Consider the following 24,521-nt stretch of genomic DNA (forward strand, 5'->3'; position numbering starts at 1 on the left):
AATTTTAGCCTCTTGGGAACCTTTATTGTGCACTACTAATACTGCTGCATATCATACGGGCATTTTCGCATATTGCCTCTATTGAAGCAGCATCACTTTTCTATGTAAAAGTGAACATTCTAGTGTCTCATTGCAGGTCTGCAATAATCATTGTAAAAATGTTGAGAATCTTTCAGACGACTGTGTACAAACTTGACTAACTACACATAACTTTCCGCATCAACAAAACCATATGCTGGCTTAGTCCTTTATCTCAGAGCTTCATTTGTCATTGGCAATTGTGCCAGTATTGCCAGTGACAAGTGGCACTTGTCCAACCTGCTCTTACATTGCTTGCACTGCCAATGAAAAAGGAATAGATTTGGTAAATACATTGATTGCATTTTCAACTCTACAGAGCAATAGTTATCCATGGAAAAAAAATGCGCATTTCAGTCTTTAGCACACATTTTTGGCATGACAAAAGTCATTTTATGATAGTGCCACACACAAAGAGTGCCGGTGGCGGTGATGCCTCAACAAAAAAGAGCTCTTTCGTAAAGTAGTTCAGACAGCAGCTTCGCTGACAATCTAGAATTTGTACCTGACAGTTACTCTGACCACGTTTGCGATGTGCGTACACTGGTAAAAAAAAACAAAACAAAGATGGCGAAGTGACAGCATGCTTTACTAATGAAGGAAACTTTTTAGAATTAGAATGGTATGAAAAACATTACAACTAAACCTGCCGATGTTAGTATGTTTTTCGGGAGTTAATTTGGCGGTTACCGGGTTAACGTGCAGCTAACTCCATATAATTAGCATCAATTAAATGCTGTGTATCTTGGGGACCATCATTAACAATGTGATGCATGTGAGCCATCACATGCTTGAGTTCATTAAACATACAAGATACGTAGGCACCTTTTATTCAGATAGCATTTGTATACAAAATCAAAAGCACCATGGCAATGTCAGAAGCAGCTTAGGCATATAAGCACAGCCTATTTTGAACATGATGTGGAACAGGTTCCTTAGCCCTCTTATTTTTCAAAGTCGGCTAACAAACAGATGTGCATTTGCAAAAACCTGCATGGTATGCAGATGAGCCATTCCTGCCACTAACAAAATGAGCCACTTCACAGATTTCCATATGGTCCTTCCAGTCTTTGAACTCTGCAAAAAGAAAGATTTTCCAAGTTGTCAAAAGTGAGTCTCAAAAAAAGACAGCAAGAAACAGAACTCTTGTAGACTGGAAAATACAAAATAAAAAAAAAAGTACAGGTATTGCCAACACCAACGGATTGCACAAGTAAACTGCGTATGTTGACATCAATTTTTGGAAGCAGATTTCAGAGGCTAGGCTACACTGCCATGCAGTCAGCCATAACTACTGCTGGATGAATGTCAACATATCCGAAATGAGTTATCAAGTTGTCCTTTGTGTGCCTTCATAGAGGCTCTGACTAGGCTCAAACATGGCAAATAGACTTGTCCTCCGCACTCATTGGTTCTTTACGATGCCTGTCACTGGAAAGGCCTAAAGCTTTTCCTATTGGTTCATTGACTTGAACGAGAACATCTTCGGTGTAACTCCGCCTGGTTGGGTACTTGAAACAAAAGTTTAAGAAACACCATCACCAACCAAATTTTTTATTAGAACCCGACGTTTCGGGTCCAACTCGATCCCTTCCTCAGGGGCGACTAAAGTTTGAGGCCCGCAGTAGCAGGCACACGTGGCGAAGTCCACGTGTAGCAGAGCCAGGGTAGCGTCCCCAGATTCCTGTTCACTGCTGCAGCTGTCAGCCGGATGAACCGAAAAAAGACATGACGTCTTTTGAAAGGGTTGGTCTCCACCACATCAAGTATGTTCACCTCGCCAAAGGCGATTTTGTGGTCGGCGCATTCGCAGTGCTCGGCGAGGGGGGTTGCTTTTCGAGTTCAATTGCCAGGCGTCATTTTTGTGCTGCAATATGCGCAGACAGATTTTTTGTTTCGCCGATATAAGAGGCAGAGCACTCTGAGCACGAGATTTTATAAATAACGCCTGGTTATTTTTCTCTAGGAATACGGTCTTTTGGTAGCGGCAGAAAACGGCAGACTGTTGAAGTAGGTTTGTGCGACACACAGACGTGTTTGCGCAGGATGCGTGCAAGCGCCTCACTGGTGCCCGCCACGTATGGGAGCACAATGCGAGGGCGCTTCGTCGTTTCCGTGTTGACCGACCCTCTTGTCCTGCAAGCTCGACGGCGGAAAGCACATTGGAATAAAGGCGCGTGTATAGCCATTCTTCTTCAGATCGGCTAAACATAGGCCGCTGCCTGCTACTGCGGGCCTCGAACTTGTCGCCCCTGAGGAAGGGACCGAGTTGGTCGCGAAATGTTGGGTTCTAATAAATAATTTGGTTGGTGATAGTGTTTCTTAAACTAGTGGTTCATCACACCGATTAACAAGCTAATGGCAGAAGGAGCACAGGTAACGTCTTCAAGAGCCTACATATGCTCTTTGCAACCATGTGTTCTTATTCCATCATTTACTATCAGCCAAAAAGAACTCAGTACTCTGTTTGACAGCATTATCTGCACATTGGATTCACTTTCAGAGTTTATTTCGTTGCAACAAGGTGCCAATCACGACAAAGGCACTGGTCATCGAACAACAGAATGCCCAGTGCTCAGTTTAAAGGCAACAAGGAAACATGTTAACCTGCCAAGTACAATGATCAAGAACAATGTAGAAGCAGTGTTGTGTTGTGGCGAGGTAAATCTCATCATTGTACAACAAAATGAGTAAAAGCTGCGTCCAGGTGGCGTAAAGCGTGAAAAAGCGGTATGACTTCCCCCTCAAAGAAGCATCGGCCCAATGCTCTACATTGAATAGAAAGGTAGGCAAAAATAAACATTAAGCAAAATATAAATAGTGTCCATCAGTTATAATAGGGCTTTAGGCACACAACATACAATTTCTGGACATGTATCACCCCTGGGGTACTGTCAGTAACATCTGGGGACAATTCCATAGCCCATTTCATCTAGATGAGTGAACTTGATTTGCGGAAACAGCAGCGTAAAATTTATAGTTTTCATTAAATCCACGATGGTGATTCAGCATCCAAACCTAGAGTCGGTCTGCTGGCTCGTAATTTTCATTGTCATTGTAGGTTACGTTAGGCATTGGTGCCTTGCTGGCTTTTTATGCGCAACTGGGCGAGTCGGGCTGCTTCTGCACGCTGAAGGTAGGCAGTGACACTGAGGCTGTCCTTTTCCGTTACATGTGGCATCAGCATGACATCGAGTGCTGTATTAAGGCGAAAGCCTTTAAAGGGAAACTGCACCAGTTGTAGATTTTGATGAGTTTCAAGGAATCAAATGATTACAGCTTTCAGGTTAAGCATGCAAGATATCTTCGCGCTAGCATTTCAAACAATGGCGCAAATAGCGATTTAAACCGCTTCAGCTATCGAGCTTCTCCTCACCACACAGCGACGCTTGGGGGGCACATAATGACATCATTGACGGCACCAGTATGTTTCCCGCATAGAATGGCTTGGTTGGAAGAAGTAAAAACAAGGCTACCAAAATTGAAGGCCCAGGAATATTGTTTGATGGCATCAAAAAAGGCACCGCATGATGTGGGCGAAGGTAACGTAAAGAAAAAATATTACCGTCCGTGATGTCATCATCGAGCTTCTACGCAGTCCTTCAGTGCTGTGAGGAGAAGCTCGAATTGTAATCGTTGATTACTTCATCAGTTTTAAAGATAGCACACAAACACTTTGCAAGCATTACCGACAGCTTATGGAGAGTCAAATTCTTGAATGTCGCAGAATTCTCGAAAAGTGATGCAGCTGCGCTTTAATGGCTCATACTGTCGGCGTTCGTTCGGTCACAATATAGCTTTCGATCAAATTACATCACCTGAAACCGAAACTAATGTCATCGGAAAGGTAAAAATCCTGCATCCACCGGGAATCGAACCTGCATCCCTCGCATCGCCAGCCTAAGCTTTAACCAACTGTGCCACACCCGGGATCGTGAACTGCACATATATCTTGTCTACAGTGATTTGGTTTGGTTTGCGGGGTTTAACATCCCAAACCGACTCAGGCTATGATAGATGCCGTAGTGCAGGACTCCGGAAATTTCGACCACCTGGGGTTCTTTAACGTGCACTGACATCACATAGAACACAGGCGGCCTTGCTTTCGTCTCCATTGAAAAGCGGCCGCCGAAGCCCGGTTACGATCCCGCATTCTTGGGAACAGTAGTCGAGCGCCGTAACCACTGCGCCACCCCGGCGGGCCCTTGTCTATCATGAGGATGAGTTAAAACACACATCATAATTCTCCTTGTCTGCGTGATGCTAATGCGGCCACTCCCCTTTGTAGCGAGGGATCACAGAGTTCTTCATTAGGCCAATAAATAAAGGAGTAGAAAAAGAACAAAAACTATACCAACTGCTGTGCATTGGTCAAAAGTCCAGAAAAAAGAAATGAGGAAGGAAAAGGGGGAGTCCTTCAACAATCTTTTCGTTTACGCCACCAGTCAAGGCGGTGCTTTGTCACCTCTACTGCCCTACCCAGGGTGTGCTCTTTGGGTGGTGACATCGACTGCAGACCAAGTGCTGTCGAAAGAGTCTCCATCAGTGCTGATGTCGCAGTTGTAGGGGGGGAGGGCCACAGTTTCGGGCACTCGATCACAACATGCCGTATGGTTTTATCGGCTGCGTCGCACTCGGAGCACTTGTGCGCAGAAAACCACTCCGTGCCTCGCAGAGTAACCCGCTGCCGTCCGCTGTCTCGTGTGTTGTCATAGATGTTCTCATTAGCGATCGTGTGTTTTGTGCTGGAGTCCACCGCCAGGGATGACTTTGCCCGTGCTTCGCTGTGCCATCTCTTCATTTCTGCTTCTTAAACCTGGTTATGGATCCGCTCTCTCCACGCAAGCTGGAATATCTCCAACAGGCCGGCTTGTGGAATTCCGTACTCCTATGCCAACCTTCGCGTTCAAAGCATCCATCTGGTGTTGGAGCACTTGAGTACGATGTACTTGTATACCTCGCTGGACCATCTATGGCGAAGTGCTCAGCTGGCGCTGCAAGGCAAGCTTGCGGTTGTCTCACATGCGACGATAGTAGCGCTGACAATGACGCTGCAATTAGTGATAATGACAATGACGGCATTAGCAATGATAACGGTGCATTTAGTTAATAATGATAATGAGAGCAAACGGATGCACCGTGTGCACCAGCAACGCTCAGCCTTTCGCACTTCTGCAGTGTAGATTCCACAGTGCTTTTGGAATTTTCGGGCTCCCTGCCATACACAAGGTGGAATGGAGTTGACCTGCTTCTCCGCTTCTAGCCGGCAGCAACAGCGCGGCAGGCTACTGTGCTGACATTAAAGCGAGAAACTAGTTACATCGGCTTAACTTTCAGGCCGACTGACTGTTAATGCATGCAAGGAGGACAATGCCACGGACAACGAGAAGTGGGTTTTTTACACGACAGATATGATGTGCTTCTCGCTTTCTACAACGATAATTAGTCTGAAGAAGCCTTTGGCCCTTTGCTTCGGCGTTGCGAGTCAGGTAGTCAGTTGCTACTATTATCCACTTGTTGCTAGATGTCAATGTCGGGAAATGACCTAGTAAGTCCATGCCGATCTGTTGGAATGGCCTCGCAAGTGATTGGTTTGGTTGTATATCCTGCAGTCTTGTTAGCAGTGTTCGGTGGCGTTAGCAGTCACAGCAACTCCTGACATAGTGCGTGACATTAGCAGATAGACGAGGCCAATATGGGCCAATATTATTTAACCTGAATGCGACTCAGAGTAAAATAAAGTTTAGACGCCCAGCTGTGGGCTCATCATGAGGGGCCTGTAGGATTTCATCGAGAAGGCCCACAGGGACAAGTAAGTAGGCGGTCAGGGTGCGAACGCCATTATAAAGCGCAAGGGAGGCTAGTCCACGTTTGAACACTCTTAAGTGGCAAGGATGACTTTCCTTCAAGGTAGTCGAAGTCTGAGTGCTGAATTTGCGTGAAGTAGGCCCCAAAATAGCATCGTTATTGTCTTCTTCCAGCACTTTTGGACAGGGGCTCGTGAAAAGCAGTACCATGTGTGCGTGGCCAAAATAGGTGTTTAGAGCAGCTCTTGGAGCAAGCAAATATGCTTTTTGGAGCAGCTAAATGGAGCAGAAAGCAGGACAGACGTGCTGAAACAGCTATGGAGCGGAAATGTTAATGTTTTATAGCAGAAATATCGGCTTTTTGAAGAAACTTCAGAGCATGTGGTCAATTAAATCTCCAATAAGTCATAAAGGCCTTTCTACCCTTCTTGGCAGCAGAAATTGTGCTGCTTACAAACAGGCCCGCTGTGTTCTGAAGATGTTTTACTGCACACTGACTGTAACCAACATGTGACCAGCGTGCAGTTTAAAGGCCCATTCACGATTGAGGATTGCAAAGGGTGTGCGATTAAGGAACCGCTCAGACTGACCGATGTTCACACTTGCAAAGGCAAACGGTGGGTCGCTTTCCCAAATTGGCCTCATTCAGAACGAGACTTGTCGACCTTGACTGCTCACCAAAACAGAAGCCGAATGTAAACCGAACTTCGATTCATATCAACTGTGTTGCTGATTGGTTACCGATTTAAGACCAGGAAGGAAACGTTGGACATGTGCCTTTTTATATATGGGAGTGCTTGTTGCTAAACAAGCTAACTCTCAAAACGTAAGAATAATGTGCTTCAGATTGTATGCTTAAATAATACAGCATGAGCACATCTATTTTGGCCTTCTCGACAATCTCTAGACGAAGCCCAAAACAAGTCCAAGGATCGCTAAGGTTGCACACTATAGTGAAGGCTTGCCAAAGTAAAAATAATATGCGAATGAAATATTTTTGCTGAAGAAAGAAAAAGGCTCTTAGTGACCACAATCCACGGCATGCATGCAAGAGTGCCGCAGTCACCATGAATAGCAGAAAGCATGGGGATGATATCGTGTAACGTCAGCGCCCAAGGTTGCCAAACCATAAAGCTGCTTTCGCTATTAATAATAAAAAATCATTATAAACTATCTACTGCACTGAAATCTCAAATTTCGAGGATTTATAATTTATGTGAATGGAGTGAAATGCAATAATCAGTTTATGCTCAGATTTTAGCTGTCATGACCCCTTTAAGTGAATATAAATAGTTCAAGCATATGGTACCAACATAAGAAACACTACAGAATTATATGAAAATGTCACTGAACTACGAGCACGTGAATGATTAAGCTGCTAAATTTGAAAATAATACACAAGACGCGGGCAGGGTCATTAAACAGAGCCCTAGAATATAATTTTTTCCATCTCGTCACCTTCAGGTGCATTATCTGCTCTGGTTTAGAGCTCTGCTCTTAGTTTAGCGACTTCATATAAAAACAGAACCTCATCTGGACGTAGAACTTCTCTATGCGAAGAGTAATTTTTCTGTCATGGGCAGAATATCCAGGCTCGGGAACATCTGGGCTTTTCAAAAACATCGCAAAATTATGAATGTTGCTTGTCTTAATCTCAATTATTGAAATGAAATAAATAATTTAAAGAAATCGAATTTTCCAGCGTGTTTACGAGCTTTGCAAGCTCTGCAGACGTATAAAGAAGACCTCGGTGCTCAAAATTTGAGATGAATTCTTTTTTTTTGTTTTGTTTTTTTGCACACATAATTTGCTCAAAATTAGATACAGAATAAGTACTACATTTTGATTTGTGCCTGAACTTTCGAGCCACATATCTTGCAATATACCGGGTGCACGAGGCATTTAAGGATGCAATGTTGGCTTCAGGCAGAGAATATCTCCAGCAAATATATATATATTTTCACCAAACTTTAGGAGATATTTCTCTTACTGTTTATTTTCACATTACTCAATGAATGCGCCACTTGCAGCAATAACCAATTCAATTCGGCTTCGGAAATGGCTGCATGCACGGATCGGGTGGTTCTTAGAGGTACTGCCCATTGAGTTCGCAGTGGCGACCTTAAGAGTTTTTTGTATTATGTGGTCTTTTGTCGGCTTCTCTCTCAACGACGCCAGTGATTTCAAATCTGGACAACTAGGAGGCCACAAGTTGGGAGTGATGTGGTTATTGGAAGTTGTTGGCCAGCCACTCGTGGGTGACGCAGGCGGTGTGGGCAAGAGCCGAATGTTGCTGAAAGACACAAGATTTTCCTTTCGAAACAGTATCAGTCCAGGGCTTCACAACGGTGGCAAGCACCTCTGCGTACTCGGCAGCATTAACGCGGAGTCCTTCTGCAAAACAGTGTGGCAGCATGACATCACCCTTGTTGCCGACGGCTGCTGACACCATCACAAACAGAAATTTTGTCTGCAATGCTGTCGGCACCTCATTAGCGCTTCCGTAAAGCCATCTTTCATTATGGCAATTAGCTTTTTGGTCTTGATCGAAGTTCTTTTCATCTGAAAGAAAAAAAAAGCATTCCAGGCTCTTCAGCTTGCCTAGCAAGCGCTTGGACCAGAGCAGACTATTCTCCCGACCTTTACCAGAAAAGAATTGCGGCCTCCTCATGACACAGAAATGGTACCTCACGTCCTCGTGCACAGCAAGCCTGGCAGCTGACTCTACGACATCGAGCTCCTTTGCAATGTCCCACATTGACTTCTCTGGGTTGTCACTCACGATGACTTGCAGCCTCTGAAGAAAATCAGGTGTTCTGACGACGTCTGACCGCTGACTGTGCTTTTTCCTTTTCGCCACAGATGCCACGTCACCGTCACAGCACATCAGTTCTGTCCGCACTTTGTTAACGAAAGGCTTCGCAACATTCAGAAAGTTGGCAATTTCCAAGTCGCTGTGGCGCACGGCCAGTGCGATGAGGACTGCATGGCGTTTCATTTCCTGTGTCAACTTGTGCTTCCATTATGCAACAAACTGTGCAGTATAAATGATAAGGGGTCAACCAACAAGAAGCCGCATGCCCAGATACATATGCTGAGCCTGCTGGTGTCTATGGCGATAAGGAGTAGTAACCTCAAATACCTCATGCACCCAGTGAGCTACGAGACTGCTATAACTGTGCCTAGTGACGGGCAATCGAAGTAGCTTCAACGTCCTCGAGCCTTCCCTCGTGAAGCAAGTGGTCAAATTCATCATTCGCAAAGAACACGCAGTGAGCAAAAAAAAAAAAAAGAGAAATTACACGCTCTCAATTTGTGTTGGAAGTTTTCAGGTGCAATCAAATCCATTCGCTACAACCCATCATGCTTCGAAAATCTTAATGAAAAGCATAGGTAAAAAATTGTTCAGAGTGCAATACGAAAGACCTGCAGTAGACCTGCAAGTAGTGCTAAAGGAACACTCAAAGAAAAAGTAGGCTTGCAGCGATGGTATACTGGCTCCTAATCACAAAAACACCACTTTCGCTGAAAACAAAACTCTTATAAGGTAGAAAAAAGAGAACAGAAATGCAGGCATTGCAGAAATACAGAAATCGCAAATGCATGCACAATGACATGCAAGGGATCCCGGAGGCTGCCTAACATGTATTATGGTTGCATGTTTGAATTGTTAATTTTTGTTTCAAAAATGGCAAAAAGACAGGCTAAATATTGGAAGCCAAAAATAAATTTGCGCTTGGCAGTGCCACAGGCAGTCAGTTTCGTTGTGGTATGTTTTGGTTCTTCGAAGTCACAGCTATGCATTTGGCATCACCACATGGTTTCATTTTTGATATACATGCTTTGGTTTACAAGTGCGGAGCAGCAGAGTTTTCCTCTGATGAAGTTCATGCCCCAGTAAGCGCTTCTCTATTGAAAAATCTGGTATGAAATGCACACAGGATTAAGTTACAACTTACTGGGCAGAATAAACCTGCACAGACCCGAGTGGAGCTGGGAAAGAAAAGAAAGGCTGGAAAAAGTAAGATTTAAATTGCATGGGTGCTTAAGAAAAAAAAAAAGCGACAAAAAAAAAAAAGAAGAAAAAAAAAAAACGGCCTCGAACAGGATTTAATTCTAAGTCCTTTGGAGTTTTAACTGAATGTCTTAGCCATTGCACCACACGAACAGCTGAGACCTCTCGCATTACATTACTTGTGTAGTGCAACTGCATTTTTTTACACACATTTTTCACTCACCGCTAAACAATTGCATCCCAAGTGTGCTGAATGCTTTTGCTGGCTGTTAATAGTGTCACCGATGTCTCATATCTATGATAAGCATAGGAGTTTGCCAAACTATCTCGTAATATTTCTATTTCTCTATTTTCTACTCTCCCAGTGTGCATGCACAGACCTTACTGGCACATCAGTTTGCCATCTGCAGGGCAGCGACTCTAGAGTGCACCACATAAGGTGTAGACACCCAAGGAAGCATTGAGCGAAAGGGAGCTCAGTTGGTTCATATTAAGAAATACAATAGTGAAGGAAACTAAATAAATTGAGCAAAACAGGCCCTGTGTACCCCTTTTTTCTTTTAACTTTCTGCCACAATGCATTGTTCACCCCTTGCTGCTATTCAAAAAAGACGGATCTGTAGCAGTCTTTACTCGTCACTCGTGATGGTAGCTCGGCAATGTCTGTGGCCGCATCCATAGCTTCGCTAGCTACAAACTTTGCCGCCACGCCGGCACTCGTACATTCTATCCTGTTAGTCAAGTGACCTCAACTCTAAAAAGCACCGCATGCTCTGTGGGTGCAAAGGTCAAGATTCACTGCGAGAACTTTGCAGTCAAGCTCAAGATCTATGCCTGGTGCAAACAAATAGACGGCTTTGGCGAACTGTAGCTTTAATTTCAGCTGCTGCTAGATTGCACTGCTCGCTATGCATCAAGAATCACGGAGTCTATGTCTACACCATCGTTTGCATCATTTTCCCAAGTCTAAATCCCTTGGAAGGAAAACAGACCTCTTCAACTTCAAATCGAAATATCTCGGCAATAAATGTGTCTTGCTGCCGGACAAGTGACAAAAAAGTCACGAAACACTGCACTACTGGAATCTGGCAACAAAAAATATTGTGATGGGTCCCATACTGCAGAAAATCTGGCATCCATGAAAAATTATGGGCATGTATCTGGCAAGTGGCAGGAAGGTGACGCAGCACTGCAATGACTGTCCGTCAGATTGTGTGACAACACAAGGCTACATGACATGACCAAGTCAGCAGGTGCTGCCACACAGGGTGCTTTTTATGGTATCAAGTTAAAAAGGAAAACAAAGAGAACATCGCTTGGAGCAATTACGCACCACTATTTGTTTCTTGCAGGTGTATCCGTGACAAAGGTGAATGCAGGGCTACCTGGAATCACTTGAGGCAAATCTTTGAAGCCTTTGTTATGAAATATTAAATATTGCAGAGGTTCAGCTCTCTTTGAACCAAGTCAAAAGCATTAGCCATCGGCCGGTGCCGCATTTGTAGCTGCCGCTTCAGTCTTGGCTTGATTCCGCATTTGGTAAGCTTCTCGGCAATAGGCTAGTCTGGCTTCTCGTTCGATGTCTTGGCAACCTGTCTGGCATGGTTGCAGTCTCTGTCTTTGGCGCAAGTGGATTCCTCTACACCACACTGCCTCCTTTTGTCATGCCGCCTGGTGAATTCACCCAACACTATGCTCGCGGTCTCGACTGCACTTACCCAGAAATGTTTTAAAGCAACGAACAGAATATGGGCGCACAAAACACAGACAACAGAACATGTTGGTGCCGCTGCAAATGAATGAACAACGAAATAGCTATTAGAAATGACAGCAGTGCCTACTCTGCTGGCAGAAATCTTGAGCAAAAATTTCTCGTCAATTGGCCCTAATTGGCTATACAAGGCCATGCGACATTTTCCCATGAAAATAGCAGTGACTGAAATTTTTCATACTTTCACAATCATCTTCTAGCAAATAATGACCTCCTTTTGTTTCGTACTACATGCGCCATAGTGTCAGCAAATAAATTGCAATGCTGTTTGTACAGCAAGCGACTGCAGGCAAGGGACACGTCTGGGTGATATTTTTGAGGTAGTCGTGTAAGCAAGTTTCCAGGGCAAAAAAATTATGGCATGTAATTTCTTCCTAACAGAGATTACCAAAGTACTGCCTGCTGAGAACTTATTCTCGGCAAATAATTTCAACAGTGTATGGAGCAGAGCATGAATTCGGGCAGCCCGAAAACCTGGGCCGGGCTGGAAAATTGCCGTTTTTATGGGTCTGGACCTGGCTCGGGCTTGACATGCAGGCCTGGGCTTGCAGCTAGCAGTGGCGGAACGAGGCCAGGCTGGGTAAAGCTGTGTATGGCTTCTTTTGGAGATGGAATTCCAGCACTAAAATCATTCCGGTGGTTTATGAATAAACCACTACTAGTACATATGTTGACAGAGAATGAGAGAAAGCTCATTTGTAAACAGAGTTTAATCAGTGCCACTCGGTGTTTTGTCCAAGTAATTTAGTACGAACATGCCGGGCTGCATTCAATGACACAAGTGAAAAAAGTTAAAAAGGAAAGGCTCAAAACTCGATAGCGAACTGTACTACAATGGAGGTGTTATGAAGTGCTGTAACCTGTCATGCATGACACAGCCCGTTTGCATAAGCACGTGCCTGCTGAAGTACTCAACACCATCAGCTTAGGATTTCTCAGAAATCAGTGAGCAAGAGGGTAGCTTCTAACCTTTGTGTTACCGCTAACGGCTGGACATTTGAAGCCTTATAACAGCCCCTGGACAAGGACCTTCAATTGACTGCTCGGCAGGCAGCCATCTGTTCATAAAAATTCTGACTCCCCCCCCCCCCCCAAAGAATGTCTCTACGCTACAATAAATGCTGTAGGATAAGAGCTTATTGCTTTAGGAATCTTTACATATCCAATAACATATACATGCAAAATGAACAGACGCTACCGCTTTTCGTCTCCACAGAGATGTGACAATGTGGCTGTGATTTCTTCAATGAATATGTAAATTTTGGTTTTTTCTGCCCTTGCCCACTAATGTTCCTGGGGCAAAGTTGCCAGGGGCAGTCTTTTTGTAGGTGATTAAGCAAAGAACTTGCACCAAGAGCCAATTGCTTATAAGGAGTCATAGTTAAAATGCCCATAATCCACACCTTTTAAATGTACATTGTGCTAGATAGCTTTACATAAAATGTCTTGTCAAAATATTCTTCACCATGCCTTTGCTTCTGTCGGTGCTTTAACTGTGCCCTTCTCAACCAAGAATATTTTGCAAGGTTTGTCTCTCATCTTGATTTATTGTTATGTGCTAGTTAAGCAATACATTTTTAAGGCGCCTGTTCAGACTTACTTTGCAGGTTTGGCACAGGCCCTGTCGTGGAAGCGCAGGCCGGGTCCGGGCCATTAATCATTGCCGATGGGCTTGGAACCATGGATCCGGGATGGTCTTCAAACGTGGGCCAGGGAAGGGGCTGGAAAATCCAACCCGTGCAGGGCTCTAGTAAGGAGTGCAAGAAACTAAAGGTACAGGAAAAAAAAAATCACACACACATAAGGGGAGTTCAGTAGCGAGTTCATTACTTCGAAGCACCTCTACGTGGTCTCCGTGCTACAATGGAGTTGTCTAAACGGTATTTACGTTATCATTTCTGTTGTCTCAACAGAGCTTATCCTTTTGTCGTACCCGACGCAAACTAGGCAAAATTTCATCAAGGGTACGCAGAATATCATCCATATAGCTGCCGCTTTTAGCTGTGAAAGGTTCAGTGCTAGTTTAGAGCTTTTGGTGCTCAATATGTATCACTAGTTTCAAGCTAGTGATGCTCGAGCGATATCATAGGCAAGTACTTCACCCGGATGTGATCAAAACGAACAGCGTATGGAGAATCGGGGCCAAGAACGTAAAAAGCATAAAATGAGCTTCGTCGCCCTAAGCAGCTAATCACTGACGAGTGCCGTGAGTATCTGGTTGATAGAAGACAAAGCATCAAGCGCCAGTTAGCAGCATCATAAGACAGTGCAGTGCTCGCCTTCAACAGTGCTAAATTGGCGCGTGCTGCAAGTGCATACCTTGGCACAAATCCCTGCAGTATGTGACAAATAAGAACGGTAAGCGGACAGCATATAACCACGAACATTGCACGCAAAACTGGCAGCTAAAATTTGAACATGGCGGCACCTTCATTGGCATGCTTTGTCCACAACTAAAATATTTTCACAGACCGGGCACTAACCTTTCTGTACCGAAGCCGCAGCAGATGTGCCAGGGTTGTTCATGGCGCGCACACCAGTCAGTTCGATCGCACCCGTCCGTGCAACAGGCACAGTCTCGTTTACTACAACAAAAGCCACGACACCAAACCGCCGCCGCGGCACCGGCGGCATCCCCAACCAAGCAGGGTGGGTGGCGGGCGATGAGCGGTGGCCCGCCGGCACGCCGTGCCCTCAACTAGGGACAATCCGACCTAGGGATTGCTAGGGATTCAGGGCGGCTGTCCAGCAAAAATCCAGGCAACACTGGCATTATTCATGGCGAGTTTTAGCCGCTCCCAAGCCTACGCCAGCCATAGCCACTAGCCGCTGAACACGAGTGGCCGTGATTTCACCGTAACTTTGCTCGTCGGCGTGCGATTCACAATCCGGTGCATCTAGCTGTGTCGTGGTAAGTAAACATCTTTTAATGCACCCATCAGTGTTTTTTAAGTGCTCTTCAATCTGTCTAGTAATTAACAGCGCAAATTTTGGTTTTGGGAGTGGTTCATTTGGTACGAGTGTTCCAACGGTCAACACGGACCGCAAAATGCTTCTGTCGGTTAAACCGCTCGCTTATTCACGCTGGAATTCGGCACACGTATAGCATACAACCGTCTGTCTTTTTTAATACCAGTTTAGATTATGTACTAGCCTGATTCGACCACAAATCATTCGAAATCCTTCTGCAGCATCGTTGCTGCGGCGACCCATAAGCAGCAAAGCCTCGTTATCTGGGTCCCCGACCGCCGATGCTGCAGGCACAGGTTTCAGCTTAATTCTAATCGTATCAGGCAAGTAAATTGCCGAAACTGATATTAAAAACGATACAGTTATGTACATATCTGGCATATAACAGCCGAATAAGCGAGCGGATTAACCGATAGAAAGATGTCACGATTAGCGTTTAGCGTTACAAGTTGCAGCAGTTAAAACGCAGCTCTGGTTAAAATCGCATACGTTCCTACTGTTTGCTCCCAGAGATACTGCTTTTATCTTTTTTAGATAGATAGTAGTAATCTCATCCCATAATTGTCATTCGCTGTGCAAATGTTTTGCGCGACTAATTTCGAGTTCTCATTGTGGTATTTTGAACTGCATTTTTTCTAGCTGCAGTGAGGAGCCTACACTCGGACTCATGGGGCACCTCTTAGGCTGTCGCGAAATCGTGGCCGAGGCATTCATCGGAACGGTCAGCTTAACCCGCAAGAGCACATCTGACTAAGCACGTTCTTCTTGATGTATGTACATATCATGAAATAAAACCTTCATTTCACTTACGACTAGTTCTTTTATTAAAAATAGTGGCCTGCCACAGTTTTATAAACAAATGCATGAAAAAAACCACGCGGATTTGCTAGGTATGCATGCTACTGTGAAGCGTCCAAGAATAGTCCGTTCGTCCGCGCTCGGACGTCCGCTGGATTAACTGTACAAGTTCTGCGGTCTTGCATCGGATGGTCCGTAGGACGTCCGAGAGGTGACTTCGGGACAAAAACCGGACGCCCGACGGAGGTCCGAACGTCCGAAGCGGGCGTACCGACGGTCGTCCGTCGGACATCAAATGCCGTGTGGATGCATGAGCCATTTAATAGAATCGTGACCACCAAGGCATTGTGACTTGCCTGCTCGCCTCACTGCCATGCACTTTGCTCAGGAGTGCTTCAAGTGCCGAGTTCCAATGTCCGATTTGCAACCTTAGGTTTTTTTTTATTAGATGTGCTTCATGGTGTTTTCACTTTGATATGAAATGAGGCTAGTGAAACATGTTGTGTTAGTCGGTGCTTATTGTGCTGCTGTTTGTACTTGTTTCTGGAGCACTTGGGATTAGAAGTCATGCAGTTGCTCAAAATGTCTCTTGGTTTTTTTGCCACTTATAATTATAACTGCCCCTTTATTATTGTAATCTGTGGCTTGTCATATTGGTAGGTAATCCTTCTTTCATGGCAGAAATCTTCTCTTTCAGAGCTGAGTTGTCTTTGATCCTAGCTTAGTGCAACAGCCAGCACAAATGCAAGTAATATAATTGTCAAGGAAGAGCATCCTCTCTGTAGATTAACCCTCTCCCCGGGGGATAAGCCAGCAGTTTATGCATTAAATTGCATTCCTCTCAACTTAAGAAAAGCTTTCTTCTTATTAAGTGTGCATCTAACATAGCACTAGAGTGGTTGGTCTGCTTGAGGATAAAATCCTGTTCTGTCTCCTCACAGATCACTTTCATTGAGTCGTGCTTTTTTAAGTCTTCCCAACTGGCTCGTATTGTTACCTGTAAGTCTTATTTGCTAGACTGTATTCCAGAAAGATCCAATCATAATTGCACATCTTCGTTTCATAACCCGAAGAAACAGGAAAGTTTGTCCTGAGGCATAGTTGCCAATGATGTGGGCAGGCTTTTCTTAAAATGTGGAATTGCAGTTACTGCTTCTTGTGCAAAATTGTATTTATGCATTTGTCATATCTATCAGTGGTGCAGTTCCGAAGTGGATGGCTTTGGAGATTATGGTTGGAGTTATCCAGATGGCATATTGGTGATTTCACCTGTAAAGTGGTTATTTCAGATATCTTTATGATCTTCAGCCTTTTATGCGATGTTAGTGCACTTTATCTCTTCCAATGGATGGATTGGAAAGCATGCAGTGTCGCAGGATTTTTAATTATTTACTAAGCTACAATGTCGGCTGTCTTTTTTGTCAGTTATGCTTCTTGTTTATTGTCATGTTGATGAGAGATGGGTATAGGCTTTGAATTGGGTGCATGATCCTTTATTTCAAGACCCATCTGTCAAGATCACCCCACATATTAACAAATATAGGGGGGATGAGTGACTCATTATGAGATGCAAACATTGTGAACCAACAGTCATGATGCCAAGGAAAGTAGGATGCTTCCTTGGTGCTGACAAAAGTGAAATAACGTAATCTTTATTAGAAAGTAGAAGAAAAAAAGCATGCAACTGGTGGGATCTGAACCCAGGACCTTTGAATTTCACCTGTGTTGCTCAACTGATGAATCAATATATGCCGACAGCTTCCGAGTATCCTTTTTTCTTAGGTATTTATTTTGTGTGTAAGCTATCCTTCATAAAGTTTGACCCTCATCCATAGCACTAGATGTGCAACGTCCTGTGATACCGTGTGTGTCACATGGAGTGTAAAGATCCAACAGAGAGGGTGGAAGCTGTGTGGAAATTTCCTTAATCTGCCTGACATCACTTTTACAGTTTCAAGGCCCTCAATTTGAGAATTTGCTAACAAATGTAGGGAATATGACCAGCCCGTTATGAGATACATACAAAGGCAGCCAGTAGCTGCTGACTTAAAACAAACCATCTATTTTTTTCTTTTTTCTTGGTGTTTATGAATGTTATTGTATAATCGTGCAAATAACACATTATGCAGTACAGAACACTTTCTGCTGGTGGCTGGTTTGGATCCTACAATTTTCACTATTTCAAGGGATGCAACTGCTTGTACTGTTGCCTTATTAATAAGAAAGGTGCCCAGCCAGTTGCATGTGATTATCTGATTATGCAATCCTGTAACTGCAAAGTATTCTCACAGTTCTTTTCCAATGCCACCAGGTTTCCAGTGGGCGCAGGCTTTCGTTCCCGAGAATGGCTTGCTTGCAGAAATTGGTTATATCATCTTATTATATGGTGCCAAAAATCTCATTAGCCACAGTATTGTCCTTGATCAGACTGTTCTTGTGCCTCTGAGATCAGGTCTCCACCATAATTGCTTTATTTCACTTTGAGATGTGCTGGCCTATAGATAATTTTCTAGTCATCGCATTTGAACTCTGTGCTTTGACGTAAATGAACATGTCGATACCTGTAGTGTGAGTAATGTCAGAAATGCTATGACCTTGCCTTCTACAGTACTTTCTCGTAGAGCAAAACCACCGTTTGTGGCTCGACACAAATATCGGCATTAGGAACTGTGAACCATTGAGGAGTCACTTAATTTTCGGTGTTGGGAGCATTTCTCAGTGCCAAACAGCTGTGATGAAAATCTTTTTTTTTTCCCAAGCACTTTTCTTGTTGTCTGGTGTTGTCATGTCTGTATTTCCTTGCTCTGCCCAACAGCCAAAACACCTCTCATCAATGACAAGTTTAAGTTACTTTAAAGAAAAGTAGTGTTTTGGTCGCAGTGCTTGTTCTGCTTTTGGAAAGGTGAAAATCTCGATGACCTTCTGTTTTCTCTTTGCTTGCTGTCTGTTGTGTGTATTTTGCATATTGTCTAGGGATTTGGGAATGTTGAAAATTTTTAATGCAAATATCAGAAATAATGCCTTGAACGTGCCTTTGAATATCAAATGAATCAAATATCCGATGAAAGGAAAAAAGAGAAATTAAAAAAAAAACAGCAAGCACTGGTCAAATAGTTAATTTCACAATTCACATGGTATCTTTAAATCAATTAAACTATAATTGCGCAAAAGTGTATAACCTACAGGAAGATGGAGTACCATACTTTACGGTGTATAAAGCGTTTTTTGTTTCTATTTTTTAATAAAATATTATTAGTATGTCCTATACAATGGTGCAAATTATTTGCGTTTTTATTAGTATTTTTTTTTTGTTTCACACAATGTTCCTAGGTGAGCTTTATCGTGAAATGATGGCGGTAGCAACTTCTGGATTTAGAATAGCTGCGGTCCATCAGAGGCTCCTAGAGCATATGAAATGCCAAAAGATGGCAACATCTTTGCTCCCGGGTGAGCTTTGGCAAGTGTGTCCGAGCGCTATAGCACAGCGATGATCAGCGCAGTGATTATGAGCACGAAGAAGGTGCTTCTGTGCCGACTCGAGAAATTTTCACGCTTTCTTTAATAGCACGTCTGAATATGAAGCCTTTCAAGGATTTGAGTAATAATAAAGGGTCACTGCTCTCACAATGTGACAGTAGTTTCAGGCACAGAGGGCTGCCTCTTTTTTTACTGTTATTAGCACAAGATTTCTATCTGGCGCAGAGCGTTTTGCGATGGTCACGGAAGCATGTATACTCAAGCCCTATTGCCTTAACCTAGATAAATTGAGGTGTATCTGATATACCGAATATTTTGTTGAAAGCCTCTAAATATGATGGGTGCTTCTTATACACCGAGAAATATGGCATAAATTTAATGCTGAATGTGATAAATTCTCATAATCGAGCATTCAAGGGACTAACAATGACGTCTGAATTAAACATTTCCTCGAATTATCGAATGGGCCTGAAAACAGTGCCAAATACCAGTTGCATCACAGTAATTTTGTGTGACGAACACCGTCACGATGGATGTCTGCATATAACATTAAAGCAAAGTAAAAATGTTTTTTCTCTGTCTCGTCAAGTTCTTCACTTTGTAAAGGAAGGCCCCTCTTTAAAAACGGCCTCGTCACGTTTTGAGGATGGTGAACTGCGCAGTCTAAGCGGTCAAGCGTTCTGGTGAAACGTGCACTGCAGGAAAAAACTACTTTAAATTAAAAAATTCTTGTGCATTCAGTAATTTTCAAATACAAAATGTATAACAAACCTTCATTTTGAATATTCCTGCAACTTTAATATTGTCAAAAGGAAAACATTTGCAATGCAAAAAAGGCCCTTTTCAAGTAATTACAAGTAATTACGTCTGTATATATGCTTCTGCAGTCATAGGATTTCTCCAGGTTGATTCTCAATATAAACTCTTCAGCAAGCGTTGGAGTTGCCTTTAGTTATGTATTTTACTTTTTTCTTTTTTTTTTTGCAGGTTCATCACTACTCACGTCTTCTTTTTAAAAAGCATTGCTGCTCACCTTCCCTCACAACTGAAAGGCAGCTGGTTGAAGAGTTTCTCCATGTCAGCTGTTATGTCCATTGCATATTTGCTCACTATGTCAACATTTGCTCTCCCTTTATTCCTTTGCATTCTTCAATATGTGCCAACAGTTTTTTGTTCATATATATATATATCTATATATGCATGCTTCTATGTAACTTTTCCAGCAGTAAGTTCTCTGCTGTTTTGTTCTTTCATTTTTCGGACATTCTGCCTGTTTTTGTGGCTGGTAATACATTGGCACTACTGTAATTGGATGTGCTATAAGGGGAAATGCAGGATGCTTGAGATGCATTGATGGTCTGTCTTGCCTGTACCCACAACAAATGTAACTGGTCACTGCTCATGCAATTATGACTAATATATGTTAGTATTTCTTTTCTTAACAACTCCTATATTGCATTATAAGATTTAGAGATCAGCTGGCAGCGTTGATAGCTCTACTGACTAAATCAAGTTGATTGCAACAAATCTCTCTCTCTCTTTCTTTCTCTCTCTCTCTCTCTCTCTCTCTCTCTATATATATATATATATATATATATATATATATATATATAGTGGATATACCAAGTGCTTTTGTATTTAAAGGTGCTAACACAATTCTCACAGACTACTTTTCTGGGCAGTTCTCAGTTCGTTATATGTCTGCTCATGCTTGGTGTATTTTATGATACACACATGCAAAAATTAAGGAATTAGAAGCAAAGTATATATAACATTAGATCAGCATGCACTCTTAATGGCATCTGTAGCTCAATAGAGTTTTCTTTTTCATTGTTTTCACACCCTTCCTTCTTGGTGTACATGTGCACATTATTTGTTGCTTTGTTCTTTAGGTATGCTTACATTGATTGAAGAGTTAAAGCAAAAGTGAACTTAGTAATTTTGTTGTGAGCTATGTTGCTCTGCCTTTTTTAATATTGCTGCTGGTGTTGAGTGAAACTGCATTTACATATCCCGTCTTGCTTGCTGGGAATGTCATTCAGCTATCTTTGTCGAATCTAGATTGGTTCCTGGACTGCCATAGGGCCCTTTCACCTCTATATGTAATGTTCACTGATATCCATCATGGGTATTATACTTCTATGAGCTGAAGGTGCTAAAGACAGTGTGTAATTCACTGTTAGTGCTATTTTTTTTAAACTGCATTGGGGGTTAGTAGCATTTCTTAATACCTAGTCTTTTGTATCCATCGTGCATTTGAGATATGTTAGCAATAGGTCGGATCATCTTTTATCTCAAGGTACGTGCCAATAACATAAGGAACTGCCCTTGGAAAATTCTTATCATTCATTAGCCCTTCCTGCAAGGTGGACCCAGTGTAAATTATGTGATAGTCATCATTTTATGCTCTTATCATGCAGGCGCAGTGACAAATGACAGCCGGAGCAGCTCATTTCAAGAGAAACCACCTGGAGGAAAAAAGCGGTTCTTGTGCCCTGAGTGTGGGTACACCGCAGACGTCTACTCGAACTTCAAGCGCCACCAGGCGACACACTCTGGAGAGCGCCCATTTCAATGTAGCCAGTGCGCCAAGGCATTCATAACGAAAGCTCAGCTAGAACGTCACCTTCGCGTTCACACAGGCGAGAAGCCATACCAGTGCCCCCATTGCAGCAAGAGGTTTAACACAGGGGATTACTTGGCTGTGCACATTCGCTTCCACACTGGCGAGAAACCCCACAAATGCAACCTTTGTCCAATGACCTTTGTGACCAGTTCACACTTGAATAATCATGTACGAGGACACAAGGGAGAGAAACCATTTGCATGTCATTTTTGCTCTGCGACATTTGCACACAGGAAAAGTCTGAATTTTCATGAAAAAAAAAATCACCTGAACTAACCAACCGTCCTATGAAGTCGATGTAGGTTTGGTAGCATTTTTGGAAGTGAGTGGGTTGCCGGACAATTTTGGAGCAATATGGGACGTATCTTACCTGCCAAAGAAACTTCTTTAAACCTCTGTTCATATTTTGTGTATTTTAACTAATATTTTATTATCGCTAACTTGCTCCTAACAGCTTTCCTCCTGTCTACCGATGTGAAAATCAATATAATATTCAAAACTTATGGAGGTGACACGTCATAGCATACATAAATTTTGTGAGCTGTACAATAGCTTTTGTAAATCATAGTGCACAACCTTGACAAGTCCTTAACTTTACGGACATGAAAGGTTGCCCGAGTCGGTATTCATTATTAAAGAAAGGTATTTGTCATGCTGATGACAATAAAGGAAGAAGACTATAACACAGTGAATCATGATTGGTAGTTATGCTTGTTATCTTGTTTGGGATTTTTAAGGATGTGAACAAATGTCTTTTTGGACATGCTGGTTTCAATTCAACTGATTTCTCAATAAGAATCTCTTCCCATATATTTCTGCCATGCATCACTCCAGCAGCAAGTGTAGACTTTCCAAGTGACTGTCACAAAGCTTATATTGAATCTTGTCTTTGGTTTGCAGTTTCCAGGCACCTAATCTAGTTTTATGCCCCTTTAGACCTGTCCACTTAATTTGCAACAACTAGGGACACACTAAATGGAGAGCTGCCCTCCTTGGGCAGGGCAGCTTGTCAGGTGTATCAGAATCGGGCAGCCATTTTACATCCTATATTACCTCGTTTAGCTGCAGTTTTTTGCTCACTTTTGTTTCTTTCCATAGTTCCTGAAAGTTATTTTAAAAAGGACCATGTTTTTGTACCTTATGCTCGTGTCTCATTTGTAAAAAATATGTGCGATGTCTTTCTATGTTGTTTTTAAGAGCATTAGTTCTCTGCTCAAGAACAGTGGTGTAGATGAAGTGAATTGGCCACAGATGTGTATGCTTTTTCATGTCATGTTTTTTATTTTATTAACAAATTGCTTTTGTTCTACTGTTTTAGTCATTTTTTTTCTGATGTTCAAGAAGTGGTTATGACATCTAAGTTTTACATCTCGGGAGTTAATCCTTACAAAAAAAGTTTACTTTTCCTCAACTGAACTGCCATCAGTAGGTTATTTTTTCTATGACTATTGTGATGTGAATTTACAATTTTCTTTTTATGTTTGTGTTGGTAATCTCCAAATGGAAGTTGCTTATTTCCATCTAGTCGATATGATGCAGTAATTTAATTTTAAGAATTGTGATGCATATCTTTCGTTGTCCGGCTCACCTTCTAGCCGTGTTTCTGTATTCCCCTGTGTTCAGTTTCATTCGTTTTCTAAATGGAGCTATGTAAAACTCTTTAAATGCCTCTAATTGTGTCTGGCATATTTTTTCTCATCATTGTCCTGTAGGGTCCATTATCTGCCATTTCAACTGACGCGAGATGCTGAGTGGCATTGAATTTGTATATTTGTCTCCAAAATTATTGTGAGTGAGATATTTATGTGAAAATTTATGTTCTCTGTTTGTAATCATGGCTGTTTCTTTTGGTTCGTGGTTGGATTACTGAGCACATGGTTATTGAATTTTGAATTTTTTTGCAGATAGAGATGGTTGAGGTATTAGAGGTGTGCTGTGAGAATATTTTGGGTGTATTAGAGGATTGTCATGTGTACCTCCTTGTTGTGGAATTCACATCCTTGTGTACATCACGAGGTTAACAAGCTTCCATCTAGTATTTGTGCTGTCAACGCATATGCTCCTGGTTGATCTTGTTTTTGGCTTTATTCTCTTTATGGAAAATGTCATGTAGTGGAGGCGTGATTTCTCTAGAAGTTGGTCAATGTCAGATACTGCAGGGTAAAAAGCAACGTTTTTGTTTAATGGAGTGCTTACAAAGGTATGCTGTGCTATTTTATTTCGGTAACAAGGGACACATTTAGAATGTACACATTCATCTGAACGAATAGTCTAAAATTGATAAGCACAGCCCTTAGACACCTGTTTCAGGTATCATCACCATTTTTGTAGCTCACCAGCTTCCAACAGTGGTGGGTGTTAGCAAAGCACAATGTCACCTGCCTTGGCTAGCAGGTGGTTGAAGGAAGAAATGGAAATCTCTTCCCACATTTAGGGAGATTAGGGAGACTTTGCCTAATGCATTGGGCATTGTGAGGAGAGTGAAGTAATGTGCATTTGGTTCTGGGCTTCCATGGAAAGTACTCGCAGGGTGGCCATCATAAAGGAAGGGTAAGGTTACTGGGCATTTTGTGTTTGTGTTGCTTTTATTTATTTTTAGTACAGGGTGCTTGCATCTCTGTCTCGAGGGGTGACCACCTAGCGGTGCCGGAGCTTTTTGTTTGATGTCGTAGGTGTGCTGACAGGTTTATGGATTCGATCAGAATCGTTTACAGGGTGAATGGAAATGGAGGACTAATAGCATGTTCACTTCCAAACTCTGTCGTTCTGCATATCTAAGTTTAGCTAACCCCATGCAGGAGTCCAGTAATGCCATTTCACACATGGCATTGGCAGCAGCCCGTGAACGCAATCTCAGTAATTATTTTTTGAGTGACTCCTGAAATTTCTAAATCTGCATCCTATAATGTGATCGTCAAGACGCATTTGTTTATGTTAATGCTCAGACATCTGCATCCATAAAGGCATTAAAGGTATATT

The 24,521-nt window shown here is 42.7% G+C and overlaps 1 protein-coding gene and 1 long non-coding RNA gene across 3 annotated transcripts; one reads left to right on the forward strand and one right to left on the reverse strand.

Annotated features, from left to right (window-relative positions):
* Positions 1 to 892: 892 nt before the first annotated feature.
* On the reverse strand, positions 893 to 14,333 carry LOC146176672 (uncharacterized). The gene is made up of 3 exons (XM_084582920.1): positions 14,155 to 14,333; positions 13,272 to 13,418; positions 893 to 1,155 (listed from the first exon to the last, which is right to left on the reverse strand). The coding sequence occupies exons 1-3, from the start codon at positions 14,303 to 14,305 to the stop codon at positions 1,040 to 1,042; spliced, it is 414 nt and encodes a 137-aa protein (XP_084439046.1). The 5' UTR covers positions 14,306 to 14,333; the 3' UTR covers positions 893 to 1,039.
* Positions 14,334 to 14,479: 146 nt separating this feature from the next.
* LOC146176673 (uncharacterized) lies at positions 14,480 to 21,635 on the forward strand. 2 transcript variants are annotated; one of them, XR_014701553.1, is made up of 3 exons: positions 14,480 to 14,582; positions 15,281 to 15,411; positions 21,337 to 21,635. It is a non-coding gene; the product is annotated as an uncharacterized LOC146176673 (long non-coding RNA). The 2 variants fall into 2 exon arrangements; XR_014701552.1 differs by lacking the exon at positions 21,337 to 21,635 and having other exon boundaries at positions 15,281 to 15,450.
* The last annotated feature ends 2,886 nt before the right edge of the window (positions 21,636 to 24,521 follow it).

Source organism: Amblyomma maculatum, chromosome 10, assembly GCF_055883805.1.
Source record: "Amblyomma maculatum isolate TAMU_Amacu chromosome 10, ASM5588380v1, whole genome shotgun sequence".
In the NCBI taxonomy this organism is placed as follows: domain Eukaryota; kingdom Metazoa; phylum Arthropoda; class Arachnida; order Ixodida; family Ixodidae; genus Amblyomma; species Amblyomma maculatum.